The sequence below is a fragment of the Cydia splendana genome, chromosome Z (genome assembly GCF_910591565.1).
Source record: "Cydia splendana chromosome Z, ilCydSple1.2, whole genome shotgun sequence".
Classification (NCBI taxonomy): domain Eukaryota; kingdom Metazoa; phylum Arthropoda; class Insecta; order Lepidoptera; family Tortricidae; genus Cydia; species Cydia splendana.
The window spans coordinates 38,441,788-38,469,675 of NC_085987.1; the positions used below are offsets into that span (position 1 = coordinate 38,441,788).

A 27,888-nucleotide genomic window follows, 5' to 3' on the forward strand; every position below is an offset into this window, starting at 1 on the left:
TACAGTGAACAGGCAAAGAGAATTTGAAATGAGAGTTACTGTCATGGTAAATTATGTAGCTACAGTACATTTACTGCCATCTTTCGACAGAAGATTAAAACTGTTAGAACGCCATTTGACTTTGATCCTTATTCTTTCATTGATATGTGTTAATTTGTTAAATATTATTAATAATATAGATATAATAGCTACGCGGATTTTGCGAACTAGCCGCACTTTGTCTTGATTAAGTATTCATTTGTACGCTAGGGTTGTCTTACAAATAGAAAAGCAAGCATGCGATAAAGGTCCGTTTTAGTTGGAAATAATGAGCGACGATCGTAAATTATTATAAAATAATATGGAATTTCACTGTCGATTCAGTTTTTGGAAATTATTCAAAATAGCGGAGCCGGGGTGGTTCGGGGCGTACAGATCCAATAGTTAAACACGCTTTTAAGTATTAAAATTAAATGGGCAAAAAGGGAAAATAATGCAGAGGCGTATTAGTGGGTTCTAATAGGCTATTAACAAATTGCCAAACTCTTTGTAAAAGTTAAAATACGTACCTACATTTTCAACGAAATTGAAATACTTGTGTTATAATATAAAATACGGTTATTCCTACACAGACTTGTGCCATTTCTTATGTATTTCAGACGTATTTTATGTTAATATAACGCATTATTTTCTTATAAAGCTGTAAGTTTAAGATAGTTGTTACCACAAATATCTTGTGCTTACGCGTTGATAATAGTTGCGGTGTAGTCCCATAGTCCTCCATAACCCGATTATTACCAACAGCCTATCGCTATGCAAAACACAGGTATGATCGGTATGCGTTAAGCAGCAAGCTGTATAAATCAGGAGCGTTCCACTAATAACCACTTTATCTCTAGCTCATATCAGCCCACAATTCCGCACTGAATATTTGACTCTAGAATTGTCGAATTAGTATGCAACACCGTTCTTGTTAGAATAATCCTAAACAATAGTGGATGCGACTATGCGGCCGCGTACCGAGCTAGCGCGAGGCGTAACCGGACGGCATTAGGGTTTTCTGTGTACCTAATGTAATACAACTGACTGTTGGTCAGATATAAAATAAGAAAACTCTTGGTGCTCATTTTCATGCGACTTCATGAAAAACCGTTTTGGGAAAACGTATTAGTTCTAAAAATAAAGTAACGAGTGAGTGAAGAGAAGCGTAGTTCTTACATTCAACTTGGAACACACGGATGGCTAGGGGCACGTCCCGGCATTTCGATGTTAGTTACCTGAGCTATGAGAGGACAGTTTGCTACGTAGGTAATAACTTTAGTAAATTTGTTCTAATTTAAATGGAATTGGGTAAACGTACCTATTCTTGGAGGCATTACATTCTATTCATTACCTATATTATGAGAAGGCTCGATTAAGGGGTTATGAAGTTACAATAAGAGCCCAAAAGGCCAAAAATCTATTCTGGTCATCATGTTTGCAAAGAAGTATGGTCAAGTTTGGTATCAAATGGAAGTGTTTGGCTTACTCGTACACATTGTTTTTAAATTTACCATTTTAAATAATTAGGTAGATAAATATGTACAAACGAATAAAATAAACCTATCTAATCTAAGTACCTAATCTAATAATATAAGTACCGGCGACGTCAAAGATATGTTTACTATTCGCCTTATTACAAAGGCATAAGGTTCAAAAGTGTAAACATATATTTGACGTCAACTGTACCTATTTGACATTTGACAATAAACATTACGGCTTACAAACTAACGAAAGTTTAACGCGTTACGTTATAAGTATAACGTAAAAAGCAGACGTGAAGATTATATACCTACCTACATTTCTAAGTTTTAACTACATAGATTAGATAGGTACCTATTTAGTTACCTGATTACGAGTATATAACCCTTTACCCACTTTCGTATTCATGAATCATAAAATCTAGCTTGATTTTTCTTTGAGTTGATATTGGCGATAGATATTTTATGAGAAGACTATAAATACATCACTGATTCGACCTATTAAAGAGTCAGCTACTGCCATAACGCTAATGCGAATTTGAGCCAAAAGATTGCTGTAACAAAGAGTTTATTTACAGTACATATGGTCCTATTTTCCCGCACTAGTGCGTAAAATAGCACTTTTCGTGCGTATGTCAGATGTTTAAAGGGCCATATGTACTGTAAAACGTTGTACGATATACGTGCGAATAGGTAATTCGTGTCGATTTAAAACACTCCCTTAGGTCGTGTTTTAATTTATCGCCACTCGTTTCGAATTTCCTCTTTTCCGCACTTGTATCGTAAATAACTATTATAGTGCAGTGCCTTGAAAACCGTTCCGTGCGACAAATACTTCCAGCAAGTGTTGTGACTTATTGGGTATTATTTTTTTGTCACAGTCTGCAACCAGTTCGCCCGCGGCGTCATCGCATTCCTGGGTGCGGTCACACCGGACTCCTTCGACACTTTGCATTCGTACACCAACACCTTCCAGATGCCTTTTGTCACGCCCTGGTTCCCTGAAAAGGTAAGATGTAGCTTCTTTAAACTAGCATTTTAGATGCAAGGTTAGATTATATTGATGATCTAATTTATTCAGCATATTAGATCTTAAAATTATCGAATCATTTGACTGATAAAACTATAGTTTTAATTATTTTTCTTTTAGAAATGTAGTACGTATTATTACGTATTTCATAGATAAAGTACCAAAGCATTGATCAAGGAAGCTTACGCACCTATTGTTAATATAGAATGTACGTGACCAGCAATCGAAATTAAATTACTAAATTAGTTCTAATTAGTAAATTACTAAATCAGAATTTTCAACATACATTCCGAGAACTCATTACAATAACATTGTTGTCAAGTATCGGTACCAGGAGCTATTATAACCTGCTGTCTATTTGGAATTATACTTTTTCTAGCAAAAAAGTACCTCTTAACAAAATGATCATCGACAGAACTGTTATCGATAAGTATCTTAACGTTATGAAATTATACTAACATTATTAAAGAATATAGCTACCGCCAAATATGGGACAAATCAGCTATCTTATTGATTAAACAACTATTTTCTATTACATTAAATATAGGTACTATAGTTGTCATTTTTATATTTGTATACTTAATATATGTAATTATATACATTAACCCCCTTATTCATAAAACTTTACGGGCCTCAAAATGACAGATAAAGACAAACGATTACCTATTAGCTAATTGAGGTATGTAGCGCGTTTATGAATAAGGGGGTAAGGAAATATTTTATGTGTCGTTTTGCATTTGCACTTTTGTTGCTTCTCGGTTAGTGACATCACATTATGAAATATTTTATTTATTTATTTAAGACTATGACAGTTACCTATCGCTAGTCCATTGATGATTCATTTTGCCAAGCTCTCATTTCTGCCAGGAAAAGTTTTAGGTACGTTACCTACAAATGATATAAGTTAATGATTCTCCATAATTGCATATAGGTACTCGTATTCCTGGGGCTTTTGAAATACCGCCGCATATATCATACATAACTAGGAAAGTATTTCAATCATAATCATTGCTGCAGTGAATTGTATTTATTTTATGCAAGTAACTGATGTTATTGGTTATTTCTTTAACAATTACTAGCAATAAGAGATAAAGCCAGCTTAAGAATAATTTAACTGTTTAAAACCACCGAACGAGAACACCACAATGAATCTTTCATGCATAATGCAAACCTTGCTACTGCGTAATACTATGGCGCGTCCTGAGACTGAAGCTTTCCTCGGAGCCGAGTACCTTATCGTTATTTTCAAGAGTTTTCTCAAAATAAATCTCACGTGAAAATAATTATAACGATTCATGGGGTATGTAAAAGACGCCTTGGAATGTTGCCTTCTGTTGGTGACAGGGGCCCGAAAAATACATAATGTTGAATGTCACCATCTTTACCTGTTACTTTAAATGAACGGAAAATGTAAATTTTATTATACTTTTGTCTCTTCTCCCTCTTGCGGCTTTTGTCGTTTTTTATCACTCCCCGTGGAATCTAGTTTTAAAAAGGAAATAAAACCAACTTTGATCTTTAAAAAACTTTATGTATTATGCATTGCGAAGCTAAAATATTTTGCCCGTAACCGATATTTGACATTTATATATTCTTTTTAGAAATATATACAGTAGATTATTAGTTGTACGTACATATACGTAATATTTATGTTACGTATATACCTATTCATGTAATAATAATAAATTTTAATATTGTTGCATTAAATTAATCCACTAGGAGAGTAGGTATGACATGAGATTCGGTTGTGTTTTCAAATTCGCCACTCGTTGCTAATTTCCTATTTTTCGCACTTGTATCGTAAATAACTATTATATATTTGTGTCATACAGAATTATATTGTTTATTCTGCAGGTTATTCCCCCGTCGTCTGGGCTCATCGACTACGCCGTGAGCATGCGTCCCGATTATCACCGCGCCGTCATAGATACCATCACACATTACGGCTGGAAACACGTCATCTACATCTACGATTCACATGACGGTGAGCCCAAAACGTCATTAAAAGTAGATTGTATTGCTAGGGAGCAAAATATGTCAATTTCATCCCGATGGCGTATTGAATTCAGAGCGAATCGAAGCATTCAAAATGCCTGTACCGTGTGTCTACACTCTGCTCTCACTTCTCATACTGCAATCAAATGTGCAATAAATGTATTTATTACATAAAAAATGAGAATCAAAACAGTGTCATAGCAGCTCATAGCTGTATTTGAAAACATACATAAATATTTCAACCTATACGTTGTTTCATACATACAATACCTATTGAAACAGCATACCTACCTATCATAAACTCAACAAAAAAATATTCAAAGCGAAAATTACGAAATTAAATTATCAAAAAGTTTAAATCCATTTTGTTTTTATGCAACTGATCATTTGCACAACTTGAAATTATGCAATTAGTTTGTATGCAGAATGTTTTTTATTTGTAAGTATACAATTCAACACTATGTATAGAAAATTCATATTAGGTATCACTGTTAATATCCATAATGTATTTCGCCATATATAGTCTGTATCTTTAGGTATTTAAATAAAAGTAAACAAAATCTACCCTCAAATGGCTCCTTAAGCCAGTTGAGGGTAGATGAAAACATAACGTGATCAAATAATGTATGTTAAAGTCAGGTCGTTCAGTGACAGATCCAGGCGGTTTTGTATTTGGTTGGTTAACCAATAAATGTTATAACTACCCGAAAATGTACAAATTATTTGTTTACTTTTATTTAAATACTTAAAGATACACAGTATAGTTACAGTACTACTGCATCCTTTAATGTCCCGTATCTATTTTCAGGAATGAGAATTTCCTTAATCAGAATATAAATTTAATATGTACTAGCAATGATACCTACGTCTATTTTAAGCAGAAAAAAACCGCGTAATGACTTCAGCTTTAATACATACCTAGTATATTCAAAAAGTACATTTATCGAAACATTTCATGTTTCTTCCTCATTAATATTCCTAACTGTAAATAAATTTGAAATGGGAATGGGTAAAGGTTACGCCTTTATTTCTGAGGAAAAGAAAAGAAATTCTGAAGTAGCCGCGTCCAGAATGTTAATTCAGAGCTCACTGGTCTCAATATTTCCAAGTCTCTTCAGCGAATAATGAGTGCAGTCATTACTAAAATGAGTTTATTCTGTATTCGCGCCGCGCATTGCTGATTGAACCATTCATTAATGAGTTTGGATGGCCTTGTGCATACTAAAGGTCTTTGAAACGGACCTATTGGTAATTTTATTACATCGCTCGGGAAGACTAGTCTAAATGAACTATACTTGAAGCGTACTTGATCAAGTACAAAGGCAGGTAATAAATAAATAGGTCTATGTAGAGATTAAATAGGATATTGCCTTGAGAATGAGTGTATGTGGTATAGGAAAATTTAATAATTTCGACACGACTCGTGTCACGTTTCACTCGAAATATCCTTACTAAGTATCCGTGCTTATTTTAGTTCAACTCGTAACGTCAAAGTACAGTTCCAACCGGAAGAAAGCATACGACTTGGCATACATGTAACTTGTGTAGGTACGAAAATAATAGAAGGGCAGACAACTTGTCAAGTAGGTATTTCCCACTCTTTTCTGTCACATTTTGCAGTTATTCATTGTTTACATTCTATGTTAGAGATGAACAACAAAACTGCCAATGAATAATTTTTTCTTCGTCTTTAAAGTAGGTTGTTGCTAGGCATTATAGTTTAAAATTATGCTTGGTGCAAATACTGACGAGCAATTTTCTTCTGCCATACTTATTTTTATTATGTATTTTCAATCGAATGATACAATGTATTTTTTAGAGATTATCAGGTAAATCACATTTTAAGATTTGTCCCATACGCCTCGGTAGACGGTTCTTAATTTTCTTGAGTTGAATAATAAAATTAGACGGTTGCAAATGCTTTTGAACGAGAGGGCGGCAGATACTTTTGGCACGTTGTTTCGTCCGATATTATTGATGCTAACTGTTCATGACCACAACGGGGTAGGGAAAATTTTGTTCCATATTGAAAGAAGTGCAAAAGAAAAGAACTACCGAATATGATGGTAGAAATCAATATATCCTCAGAAAATGGACTTATCCGCGGCACGGAGTGCGGATACGAGCCGAGTAAAATTCATTTTACGAGTATGTCACGAGATCACCAAGAAAAGAGCACTTTGCTAACGGAAAAGCCCATTTGCATATAAAACGTGGTTTTTAAGTACACCTTACTGTTTGTGCCATTATGTATCTTTTACTGCTAAATTATATACTACCTACTAGCTTCTGCTCGCAACTTTTTCTGCATAGAACGGTGATTTCTGTGATGAAAACTGTATATTACATTCTTTCCTGGGACTCAAATTAACTCTCTGTCTCAGTCACATAAATCGGTTTAGCAGGTTTAGCGTAAAGAGGTAACAGGCAGACATATTTACTTCCGTATTGATAATAAGTTTTATATTAATAGAGATGCGGCAAACCATTTTAATATTTTTATCAATTTCATTTAATTTTTTTTTAATGTTAACTAGACTTATATCGACCGGGATATGAACCGTGATTACCTTTTGTATTGTTTTCGAGCTACCGATATTTCTACGCAGTTACAACCCAACATCCGCAGGTCTAGTGAAACTAACCGTGAATCATTCAAAACTGTTATTTTATTTAATGTTATTAGTTATTAAATAACTATTTTTCTACATCTTTATAACTCGAACTAATAAAAGGTATTGAGCTAGTACTTCAGTGCATTTTACTGGAAAAACTTATTAGTTCCCGGGATTTACGCCAATTTTAAAGTTTGTATAAACCGCTCGTACAAGTTATCTCGCGGGCGATGTATGAATAAAAACCCAGAAAAGCCATAAAAAGCAAGTGCGGATGTCATAGCAGAGGGCGAGTGGGTGGCGGATACGGTACAGATGCTAAGTATAGTAGTAGATATAAAAAGTGCCATGAGCATTACATTAAGAATATACATTACACTAAAACGGTCCAAATAATACAGGAAAGCATTAGACCCCGTTCACGGTGATGCTTTATTTAAAAAAAAACATTACACTAACAAAGTAACAAACACACATCAGGAACATTTTACAAATATTTCAGTTTCAAGTTTAACTAATGTTCAAATATGCATATTACAATATTCCCAAATCATTTTGAATATAATTATTTTTTAATGTACCTTAGGTACTACCTACCGGTTCCCTTTTCCAATAGCAAGAATTCAGTTCAAAAATGCTCTAAGATTTAGAGCCCACTAAGATTAGCTGAATGTTATGTTACTGTAGAGGCACCTTTAAGTACATTAAAGTAGCTCGACGCTATCCGAGAGCGGAAATAAAGTAGAGATCGGGAGTCTCGGAGAGGGCGGAACATGAGATTGACCTGATACCCAAATAACACCCTCCTCAGCCTGTCACATCAAACAAACGTGATCTATCGAATAAAGCAATTTTAAAACCCATTATATCCAAATCTTGTTTTCATATAAAAATGTACGTTCATGATTTATCATTAGAACTAAGGACACCATAAGATTTAAATATTTTATGTTTCTTTCTTTTGTTACAGTTTTGTGATTTTCTGTTTTAAAAATGATTGTATGAGCTAAGTATACATTGCACGATCAACCAATAGTGCTAATGTATATATATAATATTTAAGTAGTTATTGTGGACGTACATATATATCAACTAAGCCTTACTACGAAGGTGAATGGCCCATCAAAAGCTTTGGTAAACCCGTATTGAGTAACAGGCAGAAAGGCTTAGGATTTGCGTTTGGGGATCTGTTCTCATAGGAAATGTATTGGTAGAGCCAGACTTTAGGCACGGTCTAATATAAAATTAAGATACTTTTGTGAAATAGGATTTCGCAACCCAACATTATGATGAATGAAATACTTATCAAATTGTTTAGATTCGTGCAGTTCTTGAGAACGTTCTCCGTTTAATATGGGGAATATTCTCGAGCGAGAATGTCCTCTTACTGCGTGTTGACTGAGTACTTGTCAATATCAATTCAAGTTAAGATTGTATTAGAACATTAATGACCGTTTTTTTTACTATCTCAACTATTTTTTGAAACATTAAACAAATAAATATAAATATTGTATAAAAACTTATAAACTAAAAGTATCTAACTATTCTAAATTAATAAAAATAAAACATCCCTAAACGTATCCTACAATAAAAAATCACCCCTCGGCCACGTCCCGTAGACGCTGGCAGCATTACCTCGCAGAATTGCAATGCTTATGCGCTGTGCGAGGAAGCTGCCAGCCGACTACGGACTACGGTCCCCAGTCACATCCACCAGCCTCTTTGATAACGCTCAGAAATATTTCAGGGCACTGGGACCCCACGGGCCGTGTGTTTCCACACCAAAAGGGGTAAAGCTAGATTGTATTAAGTCACATGCAGCTACAGTCATATCAGGCCGTTTTGCTATCTGAAATGCGTTAGGTCACGTGAAAACATGTATGTAAATTAAAAACAAATAACATCCTAACTTCAAAATGCAATACTGCGATAAAACCATTGTAAATATAAATATGATTGCGAAATTGAGCACGCAGTGCAGCACCACAGAGGAGTGTTTTATATTCACTGAATACTAGCAGCGTGGATATAATAACTCCAGCAAATATCAGATGCAAGTGCAATTGGATTAGAATTATAAAAATAATATATTTCGGGCTTGACAAAGCCTCTACTACTGAGTTTACTAAAAATACATTTTAGTACTACATGGAATACCTACTTATCAAATAATTCATAACACTAAAAAGTTAAAAACCTATTCTAAAAGTTACACTAGTCCAAACAATACTTTCTTTGACAGATACCTACTTAAAGAACAGGTAACTTACTCTCTACGACTCAAAGGTTAGGATTATTATCGAATTACTAAGCTATTCTACTAACTAAACTATTGTAGCTAGGTAGTTAAGTTATATGTGAGGCATAGTGCAAGACACATACTCAGGTTAAAATGTTTTAGGGCCGCTTGCACCATCCCACTGACCCGGGGTTAAGCCGTTAAACCATTAACCAGTGTCAAATTGTACTGGTAACAATGGTAACTCCAGGTTTAACCGGTTAACCCCGGGTTGGTGGAATGGTGCAAGTGGGCCTTAGAAAACTAAACCATTCACATACTACATTGACTTATTGGCCTACAGCAAAACGATTGTCACAACGGTATTGGATACGGTTTTAAAAGCACACAAATAGACCTCTTGAAATTGTCAGCTTTGCATAATCCGCCTTTATGACGAAATTTCTGGTATTTGCGAGATCATCGTTTGCTGGCGCTATCATTATCGGGTGTCGATTACGATTGAATATCGGTCGTTAGCTCTTCACCACTATTCATCGAGTACGCCTTCGTGACGTCACATGGTCACATTAAACTCTTGATTTTGCGTCAAAGGATCTTTAATTACGTTACAGCGGCGCTTTTATGGGACCGCGTCGACTACCTATAATTAAGAGGGGCCAGGAAATTTGAAGGGAACAAAAGATATGATATGATGGAACATGCGACGGAAGATATGGGAATCGCGCGGGTTTTTATCTTTTACCCGAATTACTCTGGAAATATACTTTTATTTATAATTTTTGCTCGTCAGATCCCTCAACTGCATCACTAGTTATTTTATACTATAAAATACTCTATGGTATTCAGGGTAACAATATACTTAGACTTACAAATAAAATGAAACTTACACATGTTTTCGTGATTTTTTTCTATCGAGTCCCCTTTAACCTTTAAAGGTATTGGTTAGTGCCTGCCCTTACAAGTTTACGTTAGCTTCCTCTTAAAGCGTGTTTCTCGGCAATCAGTACGTCAGGCTTGTTGACCAACTCTACTCATTAGTTATAGGTACCTAAATAACCAATGAGGTACAATATTATAAGAAGTAGTCCAGTAAAAAAGAAGCTGTGAAGTTTATTTTTTTTGTAATTTAGTTAATATAAAATAAAATAATATAGATAAATATGAGATTGTTTGAGTTTTCTCATTTTTATTGCAATGTACTTTGTAACTTTTTGAACAGTACATTTTGATAATATTTGTTGGCCGTTTTCTACAATGCCACAAATGAAGTTCCAGTTTCATAACTTTTTTTATGCTTTTAAGAACATCATTTAATGAATAAGCTATTCCAATAAACTGGAATTTATCTTGAGTAGTTAAATAGGATGTCTCTCCAATCTAACCTATGACAGAGGTCTGTAAAAATGGCAAATATACAAAAGTAGAAATTCCATGAAACTACCTCAAAGTGAAGTCAAATAAAAAAAGTTTTATATAGAACGAAAAATAATTTCATAATGTATTAATTCGCTTATCAAACTTTTAGAAAAAACGATGTGTATGAGAAATACCTTATAATTTCCTTCAAAAGACACTGTTCAAAAAGTGTCATGAGAGAGGTAATAAAACGCGTAAACTCTAATTCACCCTTTTATATTAAATACGAGTGTATTTAATTGTAAAGAATAGTATCTACAGATCACTATAGAAATGAACTGCTTACAAATTATAACAAAATAAAATGAAAATCCACATAGTGTGCTGCTACTTTTTTTCCGGACCACTCCTTAATATCAATGTATACACGTTTTTGAATAAAGCCTGTTTAATGTGCGAGTGTTTATCGATTGAATTCACTGTATGACCTAAAATTAACATTTCAAACCAGCTCATCATTTTCTTTGGTACCCATAACTTGCAAAGTATTATAAGTACATAACTTTTTGAAGGGAGGGCTCATAAAAAGAGGCCACGACCAACACAGAGACAATATCAAAAATTGAGCTGAACCAGCATGGGGTTCGGCTACTACTGAGCCAATAATGCGAGCCGCAACCTTAGAGCAACCAGTGCTAATTAGCGACTTACTACTGGAAAACGTATGGGAGCCAGCGAGAAAGGCGTTCTTCGACGTTCGCATTGTAAATGCCGACGCCGCCTCGTATGGTCTACTCACGTGGCCCACGATTGCCCAAATACGCGCTCGCGAAAAACATCGCAAATACGACCTGGCTGCAGAAGATCTCAGAGCCTCATTCACTCCCCTTGTGGTCTCCTGTGATGGCGCTGTGGGAACGGAATATGAATCCTTCATAAAAAGAACATCCCTTAAGCTCCGTGAAAAATGGTCCAAACCATACTCACAAATAATCAACTGGATTAAAGTCAAAATACAAATATCAAACATCAGAGCGGTCTCTCTAAGAATAAGAGGAACGAGAAGAAGGATAGAAAGATTTAGATCTGAAGACGGCTGTGGAATAACCATCCTTGAAGATTAGATTTCTCTTCTTTCTACCGTACAATTGTTTTTAATAACGTTTAAAATTGTATTATTTAATGTAATAAATGTGTTATCATCATCATGTTATGTAGCAAAAAAAAATTATAAGTAAGTACATATAAAATATATTGATTAAACAGAATAAGTCAAAACAGCAATACTTAAATGAACATTACAGCCGTTAGTACATTTACAATATGTTACAATGGTCAATCAAAAAGAACATAACAATAATTATATGTGTTTATATGTATTTTTATTGCTTTTTCATGTGTTTTTGTATTTTACTTTTATATTCATGTTATAAAGAACCTAACTTATGAAGAAAAATGATATTCATTATCATGAATTCGTCTAAACTAAGTATGGTCTCGGAACTTATTTTTTAATTTTGTACGATAGGTAGGTACTTAAAATGTGGAAACGGTTCTGTGATACTAATGTGTATAAATATGTATTTCGTTTCTACTCGTCACCTGTGGCAACTGTGGTAATCTTACTCGTTAAAGTTATACCTATAATAATTCTTTTCTTCTGATTTCTTGTTATATCTATAACAAGAAATCGTTACCTAAAAATACCTTATTTACGACAAGCCGCTCAAAAGAATAATATTGATAGTATAGACTGGAGAAAATAATATTTTGCTAAGGTAGAAACAAGTTACTAAATGTTCAACTATTTATTGGTTCTGAAAAGGTTCTAGCTTAGCTTTGTATTGCGACGTCAGGTATAAACTATTTAGGTACTAAAGTTCTGTTAATGTACAATATAATATATTACGAGGAAGTTATAAATGCCCATTTTTTTTTAATCTACGTACTAAACTGGACAGTAAACAGAGAAACACTGAATAACAAATAAAATCAGGTAAATTAAAATGCGCAGACCCGGCGCTGCAAGCTCTTTTTCAAACTTCAGGCAACAAACTAGGTAAATTTAAGGTTCAAATAATATTCAATACACCCCTGAGAAGTTATGTACTTATCTCAAACCTTAGTTCTATTAGTGCTAGCGGTTGGCCAAAATCAGCTGCAAATAGTGTTAGAGGTATGAAAATCGGCACGATTAATCTTTAAACCATTTGAATCAATTTGACCCGTAGCACAAAAAAAAAACAAACGGAAAGGAGTTATGACGTCATCTTTTTTTTGTATGGAAAAAGAAAAAAAATTGTTCAGAAACCTATCGTGTGTGGTATTAAATGAAAGGGCATATTGACCCGGTTCTAAAAATATATCACATTATTATATTTCCGTCACTTGCATTTAATTAAAATTAAAATAATTTTCAAAACATACCAAGTTTGGGCTCTTCCAGATACGAAACCGTTGAATTATGTTTTGTAAAATATACCTCAAGTAATACCCAATATCCTCATATCTAACCCCAAGAAATTAATTTCGAAAATATTTAGTTTTAGTATTATTTTCAATTTTTTTATTATTACAAATTGTGATCTATCAATCTATCAATGAAACGGCCTCCTAGCCTAGTCGATAGTGACCCTGCCTATGAAGCAGGAGGTCCCAGGTTCGAATCCTGGTAAGGGCATTTATTTGTGTGTTCATCATCATCATCACACAAATAAATGCCCTTACCAGAGCTTGTATATATGTGTATATGGTAAAATGCCCTTTCATTTAATACCACACACGATAGGTTTCTGAACATTTTTTTTCTTTTTCCATACAAAAAAAAGATGACGTCATAACTCCTTTCCGTTTGTTTTTTTTTGGTGCTACGGGTCAAATTGATTCAAATGGCCTAAAGATTAATCGTGCCGATTTTCATACCTCTAACACCATTTGCAGCTGATTCCCGAATTTCACGGTGTACCGCTATTACTATATATATTGTTATCGCTCTTAGCTCTATATTATTTTATATTATATCGAACATAGCGAATAGTAGGGTACCTACTGTTAGTCACAATAAAATCAATTGTTCAAAACCATCCCAATATATTATTAGGTTGTGCATTTCCTTTTAGGTAATGGCCTCTACTTTATCCCATTCTTGTTTCAGAGAAACTCGATCGAGCCTCCAGTCGGGAACAAACTTAAACACTCCAACATTTTTCAAACATTTAAGCCCACTCGGAGCTCAATAACGACGTAAAGAGGCAACGGCGCCTTCATAATGTTGTGATAAAGTTTTGACAGTATTTACGTATTCAATCCAAAGTTTTCTTTATATTAATTGTAAAGCCAGTTATAGGTACTCGTTTTTTTAAAGTATTTCTCAAAATTCTTAGTGCTTCTTCTTTTTTCACCTTATTCTGTTGGAATAAAGGGCTCGAATTATATTTTTCCACTGATTCTGTTCAGTTTTGGACCTAGGCTACGAGTAGGTTCTGGGTTTGGGTAAATGGATAACAGCAGCAGGTTAGTCTGACAAAAAAGAGTAGACATTAAAAAGTGGCAATACCGTAGTGTAGACCCGTTTTCTTAGATTGATTTGAAAGGGACGATACTACAGTATTGCCACATTTTAATTTCTACTCTTTTTTGTCAGACTACGTTACTTTATTTAACGAATTTCGATGCGAATTAGGTTTGCTATGTCAAACATCAGTCTGTTCTCATAGAAACCATATACAATATCAATAATACAGTAAAATTATACATTATTAGACTAAATTTGCTACAATAAGACACTAGAATTGTCTCTGTGCATCTAATATTTTCCGAGATTGTGCATCTAAGCGTTTCCAAATTTTAAAATTTTACATCAGTTCTTAGCTATAATATAAGGGTTAGGTAGGTTATTTATATGGAATTCATCATCGCCACGTTCTACAAAATATTTATTTTCCATAAAAAAATGTATGAGTGCCTATTTTGAAAAAAAAAATTTTTTGTCTACTTTAAAAACTCCCTAGGAAGTTATTACCAAAAACTAGTACTTTAGGGTTATAATCGTCCAAATCTAAAAAAAATTGCGGTTTATTCGATTTTTGACAAAGTTGCGTTCGGCGCTCGAAGTCACAAACTTGGATTATTCATTGGGCCAACATCATAAACAAGTCTGCAAAAAATCAGAACTACCGGATTTGACGCAAAAGAGCCAGGTTACAAAATTCGACAAAGTTACTGTCTCTTATCTTATCTATGTCAGATAAGAGGCATAGCAAGTCTGTTACATTAAAAGGTAGAGTTAGACCAAGAAAAACCTGCGGCGATTTTGATAGCCCACGCAGTGCAAGTGTTATTTTAAACATCAAAAGTCTGTGAAATTATGACGTATAAATAACACTTGCACTGCGTGGGCTGTCAAAATCGCTGCAGATTTTTCTAGGTGATGCTCTGTGAGGTAAAATAACTGACAATATTTTATATGTGTACACCTGACAGATTGCTAGAAACTGTCTTGTGTGTACTATTATGGATGTTGTGTGTAGATTTTATAAACAGTACCCTGTTTAAACTTTACACAAAATATCCATAACAGTAGTTTAATGTGACTGCTACATAATGAAAGGCATTCAAATAAGAGTATGGCGTTAAAAAAACCGGACAAGTGCTAGTCGGACTCGCCCACCGAGGGTTCCGGACTTTTTAGTATTTGTTGTTATAGGGGTGATTCTTAAATTGTGTCCAAAAAATTTTGTTTTTCATAAATGTTTTTATTTTTCACATATTATTACATATATAAAAAGTACATACAAAAAACAATTTTTTGATTCATATGGTCAAGCTTAATACCCTCACGAAAGGTAAATAAAATGAGTGCATAAACACGGTTGTGACAAAGTGTCCCTCAGTCGTGACATTTCGGCATTTTGGTGGCCAACTCGGCTATTTTGATTTATATAGTTATTTTAACATAGCCTAAGTCACTCCTATGACTACGACAAACCTAATGACAGCTCAGACATTGAAATCCGTCAAACTATAAAGGCTGTAGAGCGTGACAAAGAATTCGATACACATCATACATACATACAAGCGAAAAATATTTTTTTGCTTTGGCAGTCGGGCAATAATAGCAAATGATCTGTAGCTAATAAAAATGCATTTCTGAAGAGTTGCATGTGCCTCTAAATTAATCAAACGGACTCAAAAGTCCGTGGCGGTGACAGATTTTTGAGGCCACGGTCGTGATAATTTGGAACATGTTCGATATTACATAAACATTTCCTTTGATTTTGCAAATGTTAAATAATTAGCTTAATCTGCAATGTATGAGGTATATCTTATGTTACAAACAATAACGTGAAACTGCAACTTACTTTCAAAACTCTAACACGGCGGTGATGCGTTAAGGTTGACCGTTTTTTCAAATGAACACTAATAACCAATTTTCGACAAAACTTCTCCCTTCAGCCATTTGTAAACCTGACAACAACACAGTGTTGCTGTTCTAAAAAAACTTTAATAAGGCTGCCAGTAGTAAAGATAATTTTCAACCGAGTACCGCATGTTTATATTGCCACGCGCGGTGGTGACGCGAAAACTAATCACAAAATGTATGTTGTTTAAAATTATATAAAATTGTTATAAATCCATACAATTTTTAAACAGTCTTGTAGTTCAAGGATTAGTGTTTTATATTTGATATAAATTATTGCAAAATCACATTATATTTAAAAAAAAAAAATCAAATATCACAAAATCTGGGGAAGTCACACTACACGGTCCGTGACATTTCGCACTTGTAATTTTTTTTTTACATGTATCTAATACTCTTGGACAATACATTTAGGTTGACCTAAAACTAGAGGTAAATTGCTAAGTATATTGATATAGTAGACCGGGAGATAGTGACACATTTTACTGGGTCATTTGTACCAGTATGGCGGTTCGTCAGGGGTCTAAGCATGTAATGAAGGAAAGAAAATGCTATGACCATAGCGCTGGTACCGGCGGCCCAATCGCGTGGGCGTTAGTCGAACGTGTCGGATAAAATACGAGTGTCGAACGATTTGTACCACAAAAATCCTCGTATTATCCGATAGTCCATAAAAAAGAAGTAGGCGGTAGCGTAATGCCATACTTCTCCGGTGTGACTTACAGCCCGCCATACTGAGGCGAACACGTTAATTAAAAAAAAAACAATTCAACCATTTGTACCAAGCTAATTTTTGCACAGGTGATCATCGTCGAGCAGCCATTCATGACATCACCATGCCATACTTTTCGGATGGTTCCAAATGCCCGCCATACCGCCGCAAGGGAGTTAATTTTTTTTTTATTGCTAAACGATTTGTACCATCTTGAATTTTTTTTTCAACACTTTCTGTGTGATCATAAATGGAAATCTCATAATGCCATACCTGTAGGAGGTGGCAAATGTGTACAATATTTTTTTTTTATTTCAAGTATGGTGCCCCTTTTTCCCCCTATTAGAAGTATGGCAAATATAATAATGGTCACATTGCATCATATAATTTCCAAAAATCCAAATGCCATACTGGTACAAATCGTCAAAAAATTGTTTTTTGTTTTAAGTCTTGGCTTAAGTCTCACAGTCGTCCGCCCCGTAGTTATAATCTAAAATATATTTTTTTAGGTACAATTGTATCCAAACAAACAGAATATGATGATGCCATGCTGTAAAAAATTATTTTACGTATACATAGTCGTATTTTTGAAACGTGTCGATTAAATAAGTTTTTCAAGTATGGCAGCACTTTATCCCCCTACTATAAGTATGGCAATTATAATAACGGTCACATTTTATCAAATACTCTCCAAAAATTTAAATGCAATACTGGTACAAATCGTTTAGCAAAAAAAAAAAAATTAACTTCCTTGCGGCGGTATGGCGGGCATTTGGAACCATCCGAAAAGTATGGCATGGTGATGTCCATGAATGGCTGCTCGACGATGATCACCTGTGCAAAAATTAGCTTGGTACAAATGGTTGAATTGTTTTTTTTTAATTAACGTGTTCGCCTCAGTATGGCGGGCTGTAAGTCACACCGGAGAAGTATGGCATTACGCTACCGCCTACTTCTTTTTTATGGACTATCGAATAATACGAGGATTTTTGTGGTACAAATCGTTCGACACTCGTATTTTATCCGACACGTTCGACTAACGCCCACGCGATTGGGCCGCCGGTACCAGCGCTATGGTCATAGCATTTTCTTTCCTTCATTACATGCTTAGACCCCTGACGAACCGCCATACTGGTACAAATGACCCAGTAAAATGTGTCACTATCTCCCGGTCTATAGAGTTTACTTATTTTCACAAAAATACATGCTATTCTTACGTGTTACACAAAAAATGCATAAGAATAAGAATTACCCATAGCGGCAACAGAAATACATCATCTGTGAAAATTTCAACTGTCTATGTCTTTATGCTGGCTGTAATTTGCGGTTTTGAACGCATTATAGAAGTCTAAGCTAAGCCCCACTTGCACCATCCCACTAACCCGGGGTTAAGCAGTTAAACCCTTAACCCAGTGTCAAATTGTACTAGTAACCCTGGTAACTCCAGGTTAACCGGATAGCCCCGGGTTAGTGAATGGTGCAAGTGGCCCTAAGCTAATTATACGGTTTAACTCACGTATTCTTAGTTTAGTGTTAGTATGACTCACGACAGTTTAAATTTTATTAAATTCGAGCATCATAAAGGGTTTAAGATATGTGTGTACATACCTAGATAAAAATTTAATAACGTAAGGTAAGGTAGGGGTAAGACTAACATAGTTTATTTTGCTCGGGGAAAGACTAACAGTATGAGGATTCCATACAAGAGATGTAGTCTTACCCAGGTGATAGTTTTACCTTACAGATCAGAAAACAAGCTTATAGTTTCAAATAACCCTCAAATTGTAAATTCCTTTAAAAGTGTTATGTTTATGTATGTTTTATCCACAACAAGAAACATTATATCCGTGCAGGAATTATGTAGGTATCTGCATCAAAGCATAAGCATTCTTAGCTAAAGATTTGAGGACAGCAATAGATTACGCGCTCCGCGGTCTGTTATTGAAGCACCTAATCGTCTAACTCAATACAGCCAACAATGGGGGTGATCCGCGCATTGTCGCTGCAGAATAGGAAGGCTTTAGACTAACACTGAATAAAACAAGCTGCGACTCCACTCGGAGGGTAAACTCCGCGGTAATCGCTGCCACGCCCATGTAAGGCACTACCTATGTGAAAAAATAACTTGGCAAATTTTAGGCCACTTGAAGTCTGCTATTTCTTGATCTTGAGCATTATTAGATACTTACATAATTATTATATTCACATATAGGTACGAGTCGAGAACGATTTTTAAGACTGCGTACATAATCGATTAATGAAGTTCTTTTGGGGCTCCGTAGCCAAAGTGTAAATATGGGACCCTAATTACTAAGACTCCGCTGTCCGTCTGTCGGTCTGTCTGTCAGCAGGCTGTATCGGGTCCATATTGGGTTGCATACAAGTTTAAGTCATATCTTTGATGCGCATAACAATTTGTGTCATAATCATCATTGCGCATACAAATAAAAAGTCATATTATATTGTGTCATACATTTTTAGCCATAATATTTGATGACATACTCAGCAGTTGTCATATATTTTTTGTGCATTTAGGTTTTAATTATAATGAATCAAATGTCATACCAACTAAAAGCATTTTTGTCGATACTTATAATGTTTTTACGTATAACGTTTTGTTACTTTTGTAGCATAATAATTTTCAACCATAATGGTTTATGGCATACTTAGTTATTGATAGCCCTAATCTCCGTCCAAACACTTAATTCGACGGAGCCCCGCTCACGCGGGGCTCCTAATTCTGCGTAGTTTGCCCTTCGGGCATCTAAAGAAACCTAACGAACCTAACTTACCTACTAAATATTTGAATAAATCTATATCTATGATTAGTTTCTTTTATAAAACCGTTTCTCCTAGTGAAGGGGGCTCCTCTCCTTGGGTCTCCTCTTTTATACGGTCTTTCTGTGGTTATGATTATGACTAAAGTAATATTTGCTTCATAGGTTGCTCACAACCATACATATTTATTGTTCATGCTTGTAACATTTACGAAAAAAACATATTATGACCACTAAAAATATGACTTATTTTTTTATGTCTATATTAACTAATACTGTGCACTGCAATACTTCGAACGAAAAACAATTATGGATATCAAGCAGATGACTTAAAATTTTATGCAAATTAAATTAATGACCATAAAATATATGTCATAACTCATTTATGACAAAAACCCAGTTATGCTCAGGAATCATTCTGACTAAAGATTTTTATGACTTACAATTTTATGCATAAAGTGTTATGACAATTAAAAATATGACAAAAGTTGTTATGCGACCAGAGGGAGTCCCGGCTGTATCTCATGAACTGTGATAGCTAGGCAGTTGAAATTTTCTCAGATGATAATGTATTTCCGTTGCCGCTCTAACAACAAATACTAAAAACAGAATATATTACAACAAACGTAGTTTTTGTCGTTTTTTGCGTAATGGTATGGAACCCTTCGTGCGCGAGTCCGACTCGCACTTGGCTGGTTTTTTATAACATCTGTGAGTTTTGGTAGAGGGGAAACAATACGAAAGTCCACTCCTTTAGTATTTCCACCGAGCTCCTATTACACGTGCAGTGGGGTAGATTTCTTTTCCATATATCTCTTTGTGTTAGATGCTGGGCAATAACCGCGAAAATCGAAGTTCGCAAATTGCGTGCATCTTTCTCTGTCACTCTAATAAAGCCTTCATTGGAGTAAAAGAGAAAGCTCCCCGCAATTTGCGAATTTGGGTTTTCACGATAGCCCCCCTGTTATTTAATAAAAAGGTTGTGTAAAATACCACGGACGAAGAGCGAGGTTGAATATACATTTTGGCGTAGCCTTTATCTACAAACCATTTAAGGTTAGTACCTAGTTAGATTGTGCGATTAACGTACGTCACCAAATACATACCGTACTTACCTTGTAAATTATTTATTTATGCTTTATTAATACAAATTAAAACTAAACTAAATACATAATAAAATATACATTACGATAAAAGTGCGAAAAGTAGGAAATTCGCAACGAGTGGCGATAAATTGAAACACGACCAAATGGAGTGTTTTAAATCGACACTAGTTGCGAATTACCTTTTCGCACGTGTATTGTACAACGTTTTACAGTACATATGGCCCTTTAAATTTTTGATATAAGCACGTTTTGTCCTTGATCCCGCCCTAGGGCGGTAAAGTAGCACCATATGTACCTACTGTAAATATAAATATGTACCTCTAACCAACCTCTTGACATGTAAAATAATATGCCAATAAACGTCTAATTCTGATTCTTTATGATATAATAGAAAGTAGGTATAGGTAATGAGAATGAACGAAAAAGCAGGTAGTCGTTTCCGCTTAGAATTCGGCTTCTTCTTGGATTTAACGCATCAGAGGCTGTCCTTTCTGAACCAGGCAAAGACAAAGAAATTTATATTCAATTAGACATTTTTTGTTTTAATAAAACTACGAGTAATGTATGAAATAAATAATGTATAAAAAACGTTACCGATTAAAATTAGCTTGCAAGAAAATAATAGGTATAATTAATAGTTTGATCTTATCCCATTTCATTGGCAATATAAAGTTAGGGTACCAACCGTGAACATATTTTACCATTATGTTACTTTGAATAAAATTTTATTCGCCTACATTTTAGAGAAGCTAGTTCAATATAGGATAGAAATGGTTTTATCGACTTTCAATTTATTCACAGAGTTTAATGTATAATGCCCCGGATTTCCAGCCTTCCACCGCATATTTTAGGCCACACCTTGCCCGGGATTACTGGTAAAACCATAATGAATTTGATTGCTTCCATATTCATTATACAACCCAGACTTAATTAATAATGTTAAAATTACTTTCTTGGTGGATAGAAGATTAGAGATGGGTTTAACAGGATTGGTTCTTATTGTTTATATTAATGTAGTTTATGAAAGTGCCCGCTTTCTTCAGTGATATACTGTTTTTATTATTAAAATATAAACCAACATTAGTTGGTAACCTTCTAACGTAATGGTTGACTTATAATATTTCTATCGTTCAAATATTTTCTAGAGCTAGACCAAAAAAAGTCTTCAGCGATTTTGATAGCCCACGCAGTGCAAGTGTTATTTTATACGTCACCATTTCATAGAAGTTTGGTGTTTAAAATGACACCTTGCACTGCGTGGGCTATCAAAATCACTGCAGTTTTTTCTCGGTCTAACTCTAAAGTATTCGTATATTAATCTAAAAGTATCAGTCTCGTCAGCCATGTACCGTGATCACTTTATAAAATTAAACGATATATCGTCATGATTATTCTATTTAAAATTGTTAATTCCACGCAAGAATGTTATGATAAAATTATCTTTATTTGTAACATTTCAATAAGTTAAAAATAGTTAGTAATAAAAGGAGTGATATAATTCTGTTATCCTTTTTTATTTTTTTTTATTGGGAGGAAAATCCGTTATGGATACCTCCGCACCGCAGGGACAGCGCGGAGGTTATGTCGGACTTTCACCGACTAAAAACCTCCCAGTTCTCCTCCTCGGCGCATTTCGGACGGCTCTGGGATCTCCAATGAACGCGCCAGTAGCGTCCTAGCGCCTTTGTGGGTCCCCTCTTTTTTCAGTCGCAGTCCCTAGCTGCGACCGTCTCCGACCCCGAGAACCCCTTTTAGTCGCCTTGTACGACAGGCAGGGGATACCGTAGCCGTATTCTTATGCCCGGGCTACAGGGCGCGATAATTCTGTTATCCTAGCTGTTGCTAGGACACAGTACCTATTCGTTGCTGACCATCAGTCGACCTCAAACATCAGTCCTCACACAAAAGGCTGCCGGTAACTGCCGGATTTTACTACGCCGACACATGAACTTAGCTAAAATGTACAACCACAGGATGTTTTTATCGCTATACATAGGTCACTAGATAAGTTTTGCAATAGACAAATATGAAACAAAGAGGAGGCCTATCACAACTTTTTAATATTATATTTCCATAGACAATGTGTGGCGGGAAAACATTTATTTTCTTTTTAAATCTACTTATCAAAAAATAGATTTAAACTTTGTATGAAATGAAAATATTGTACCTATAAACATTCGTAAGTCGTCTTTAGCCCACGCCGACATTTGTCAAAGTGTAAATCTGGTTTTTAATACGTAAATTTAAAAAGAAAGTAAATGTTTCTACATATATATTAGTATATTTATACAAAAAGCAAACTTGTTTTAATAAAGAACCAAACGGTTAAGTGCGAATCTCCCTCACACACTGAGGATTCCGTAAACGGTATCTAGGGCGTGTAAAATCAACATATCATATAAATCCATTACAAATGTATTATAGCCAGTGATATATAGAGATGTTTAACTATTCCATAAGAATAAACACGACACTCGAGACATCTAGCATCAAGTAGCGGTACTGATAATTCCGCTACTCGATGCTAGATGTCGACTACGAAAAATAATAGTCGTTTTGGTACCAAATCTGATGTATAGAGTGAGCACTCCATGTACTTTTTTCTCCATTATATTGCTTATATTTCCGCAAAAACATAGGTAGTTATATTATGAGGTAGAAAGGCACGGGTCGATTTGAAGCGATCCGTTAACAAGTGAACCGTTTGATTACACTGGTTCCATCTTTTATGCGCCGCGTGATTAGGACTAGTGCGAGGGAGACGTAAGACTTAATCACACAATCCGTTTTCTTTTGAGTAACTTACAATTAAGGGATAAATCCTATTGCCGCATTTAATCCGTAAAGAGGTCAAACGACATTTTAACGACAGCGCCAAAATGCCCAGGATTAAAGTAGGTACTTAGTTAACTTAACGTACCGACTCTTATCAGAACCTGTAGATGTAATACTAGTACGAATAAAAACACGGTAAATATATTAAAATAGAACGAGAAACGTGTTTACGTATTTAGATAAGTCAAAACGATCTGTATCCTTATATCAACAACATTTCATAGCAACATGGAATAAATAAGACAGAACATTTTAGTGCACATCCACATCCTTAATAAAATAAACATAACAGAAGTCTATTTATTCGTGTTTAAACAAGTTGCTACGTTACCAAACATTTATTCTGATCAATTAGGGTTTCCGCGATCGAGATTTTCACTAGATGGCAGCACCGTCACGAGAGGTCTTTTTGACAGCTGCTGTCAAAATCCACCAATAAAAAAACATGGTTAAACATGATTGGTGGATTATGACAGCTAGACCTCTCGCTACGGTGCGGTAATCTAGTGAAAAACTCGATCGCGGAATCATTACATTGTCTTATAAAGGCTCTATCAAAAACTAACTTTATCTAGTTTGCGTCGGAAACAGCGACACCGTTGAACGAATTTGGACAGCATACACACATACTTATATTCCATATCGGCTCGAACAATTTGACTTAAGTACTTACCTATAAAATAATTCAGTATTTACGGTTGATGTACTTATTTAAAGGCAATTTTAATTAATTTCTGAACATTACTACAGAATTGCAATAGATAGAAGTCTAAATGATTTTATGACGAACCTAAGAGTATACCTACATATGTACAAAGTGCATAATTATTTTCCATCGTATTTTCACGGAAACGTACGGAACAAAAGTTACTGAGGTTGACTGAAGTAGTATGACAAATACGAACGTTTCCGAGAAAATACGATGGAAAACAATTATGTACTCGTATCTGAAACGACAAATCTCTAACAAGCAAATACATATATGCACCGAATAGTTATTACAGTGAATAAAACATTTTCAAAGAAACGTAGGAAGATTGTTTCCTGGCTCCCGAGAGCATCAAAGTATATTTTCATACAAAACATTAGTCCGCCTCGCACAGACCGGGCGCGCCAAAGCTGTAATTTTATACCGGGTCCGACCTACGCCGCAGGGACTCTTACGGCACTTCAAATAATGCTGCCTTAACACCGGCATTCTTTGTAAACAACTATATTAGCTAAATTATGTTAAGCTGTTTAGTTAACATCTTCACACTATTATCTCCTAATTTATCGACAATGGACACCAACGTCATTACTCATCAGGGTTCCTTCTAAAAATATTTAGGGTAGGTAGTAAATTGTGCAGAGTTCGGACTCCTGGTTATGTAAGTACAACTGGGAGTTTCGTCGACGAATCTAGACTAATTATTTAAAAAATCTTTGAAAAGTAAAGTAGACAAATATAATACACCTAGCCTGAACCCCTAGTGTACATTACTTTTTCATTACTCATGCTCTGAAAGAGGGTCATTGTTGTTCTAAAAGGTGTGCAGAAAATGATACGTTTCTGCACTAGAGCATTTTAGGTTCCAAGTACAATTTTATTAATTTTTTTACGATAAGCAATTGAAATTTGGGTATAAATGGATTTGTTATACTATTTCCATTCTGATATTTGACTCCCCATTCCATAAATAACGATACTTTTGCCCAAATTGTTAATTGAAAGTACCCTCAAAAAATACTATAAAAATGTATACTTAGTCATGTTTTTAAACAAACACATGCATTTTACTTTACCGTAGAGTGTTTAACCGGGTGAAAGGCATCATTTCAGCCTCGGACTATTGGCGCTCTCACTGCGTTTGAGCGCCAAAATACCTCGGCAGAAATGAGTGCCTTTCATCCCTTGGTTAACAATCTACTATTGATAGCGTGATGAGCGTTCGCGTTTGCGTTATGCACGCATTATGTCTATTTTTGTATGGGATTTTGAACAGCGCGCCAAGCGGGACGTTTTGGAAACTCAAAACCCCATACAAAATGACACTTAACGCAAACGCATACGTCACGTCACGCTATCGAATGAAATTTACACAAGGGGTACCTTATGTACGTAAAAACTAGCCAAGTCAATTCCTGAACTTTAATTACATCCCAAGTGAACTAGAACTTGGCACCCAATAGATCTAAATTATATTGCCGGCGAAGTCTACAACGACAAATATTCTTAATATTGAACTTGGCTGTCATTACATATTTATGTTTTTGATGGGATATTATTAACCTCTCTCGAATTAGACATGCGCAATATGTGTCACTGAAAAGAAAAGATTGATATATTATGCATCTTTCGTACGCTGTGGAGTACTTCACTCTTTTAGTTCACTAGTTCAGTAGCTCAACAGATCCATCTATATCAAAAGTATTGGTTTCATTTCTCTCATTCGCAGATATATTGAGTTGAATGAAGAATTTGATAGATAATTTCATTCAATATGAATCACTCAACTGAATTAATTTATGAATCGAATTTAACATGGCGTCCTTGTCACTCTCTAAGCGAATGAGCAAGTAAAAGAAAAGGTTTTAAAACTGAACTGCTCAAGTAAAGAACTAAATGAATCCGAGCTGAACTAGTGAATGAAAGAGTGACATCAAGTGAAGTACTTCATTTGAATCTTTCATTCGCGAACTACTCATGTCTATCTCGAATTGCCTGAGTTAAGCGGTACATTTTATTTTAATTTCGTCACAGTTCTTAATGTAGTAGTTAATTAAGTAGGTAAGTTAATTTAGTTAGTGTTTACGCTGTTAGTTAATTTACCTAGTGTAGGTATTATTTTACCAAAACCAATTTCATATGAAGTGGAATTAACACCTAGTTTTTGTTAGAATTGTAGAACATGAAACAAAGTTAATAATTGCAAAGCCCTACCTAGCCTACTACAGAAGGTTGTTTTTAGTTTCTCGTTACTGACGTTGTGGAAACGCGAGTACCTACTCGTAAAGTAATAGGGGTATGCAAATTATTTTCATTGCTGCTTCGTTAAAGTAACACAGATCACTAAATTATAATTCAGCATCGCGCCAAAATTACATGAAAACGGCGCATGGCGTCATGCCAGATCTTAAATATATAAGTATCTATAAATTCAGTAGAACAAGGCAAATCCACTAAGTCGTTGCAAAAAGTTGAATGTTGTGACGTTGACATGCTCCGCTGTTTATTGCATTTTCACAGCACCGGAAACGTCCCTATTCTATGAGACGGACGGCGAACTTTTGAAATTATATTACGCGGAATGAGACACCGGAAACTGTTTTTTATTTTTATTTTATGTATGTTCATGGGTAACTTAAAGAGTAAGTATAGTAACTTATATGTGTATAAATAAGGTACACAAGTAGGTACTTTCTTAATTATTGGTCAATTCCAGTATAATATATTACATCTACATCTAGCACAAATATAATATAACCACCAACACACACGAACATTTCTACATATTTTTTCACATGCTATGGAACTTCGATTTCAAAGTCTGATCAATCTATTTATATTGAAAGATTAAATATACTCTATACAGTGCATAGGTACAGTCAGCAGAAGTTGCTAAGCGGGCGAGGTGTTCAAAATGATCTTGTCGCGACTTTATTGATAAAAGAATAAGAGCGTGTCAAGGTAATTTTGAACACCTCGCCCGCTTAGCAACTTCTGCTGCTGACTGTACCTACCTATATTGAAAATTCTTTACATAAGGTTATTTATAAATGGGACGAGCATTATTTTTAGCTTTCCGTCTAGCTTACACAATAAAGCTACTTACGTAGGTATAATGTCGGCTAAAAGTTTCCCTATATTGTGGTCAAAGGACGGTTTTTAGTCAAATAATGTTCCGCTAAATATTCGGTAATAAAAATCAGTCAATGTAAATTAAAACTAAACAAGGTAATAACTAACTTAGGTTACTAACTATATTAACATACTTAAGTAACGTAAAAAAATAGCTAAACTCATAACAAGCACGGTGCGTAAGTGGAGTTAATATAACACCAATAACGAACACAAAAAAATGTGATGTTAATGATAGTAAATCACTTAAATCAAGTCGAACTTATAATTTGTTCATAGGTACGTAGGTATATTATAATGTTGTATCTTACAATTATAAAGGTATCTCTTATCAATCAACCAGAGCATATCCGACACATAACGTGGAAAGTCAAAGACTGGTTTGGCTCGTTTCTTTAGCAGACACAAACTGCGAGCAATTGACTCCTTTGACACCCGCGGGGGGTCTATTCATCGCGCAC

General features: G+C 35.0%; 1 protein-coding gene across 1 annotated transcript in view; it reads left to right on the forward strand.

Moving 5' to 3' along the window:
* LOC134803929 (glutamate receptor 1-like) overlaps positions 1–27,888 on the forward strand; it is a 158,755-nt gene that overhangs the window by 92,884 nt on the left and 37,983 nt on the right. Inside the window, exons 3-4 of the mRNA XM_063776749.1 lie at positions 2,381–2,508; positions 4,384–4,513. Coding sequence (XP_063632819.1) covers positions 2,381–2,508; positions 4,384–4,513 — 258 coding nt within the window. The remainder of the gene's footprint in view (positions 1–2,380; positions 2,509–4,383; positions 4,514–27,888) is intronic.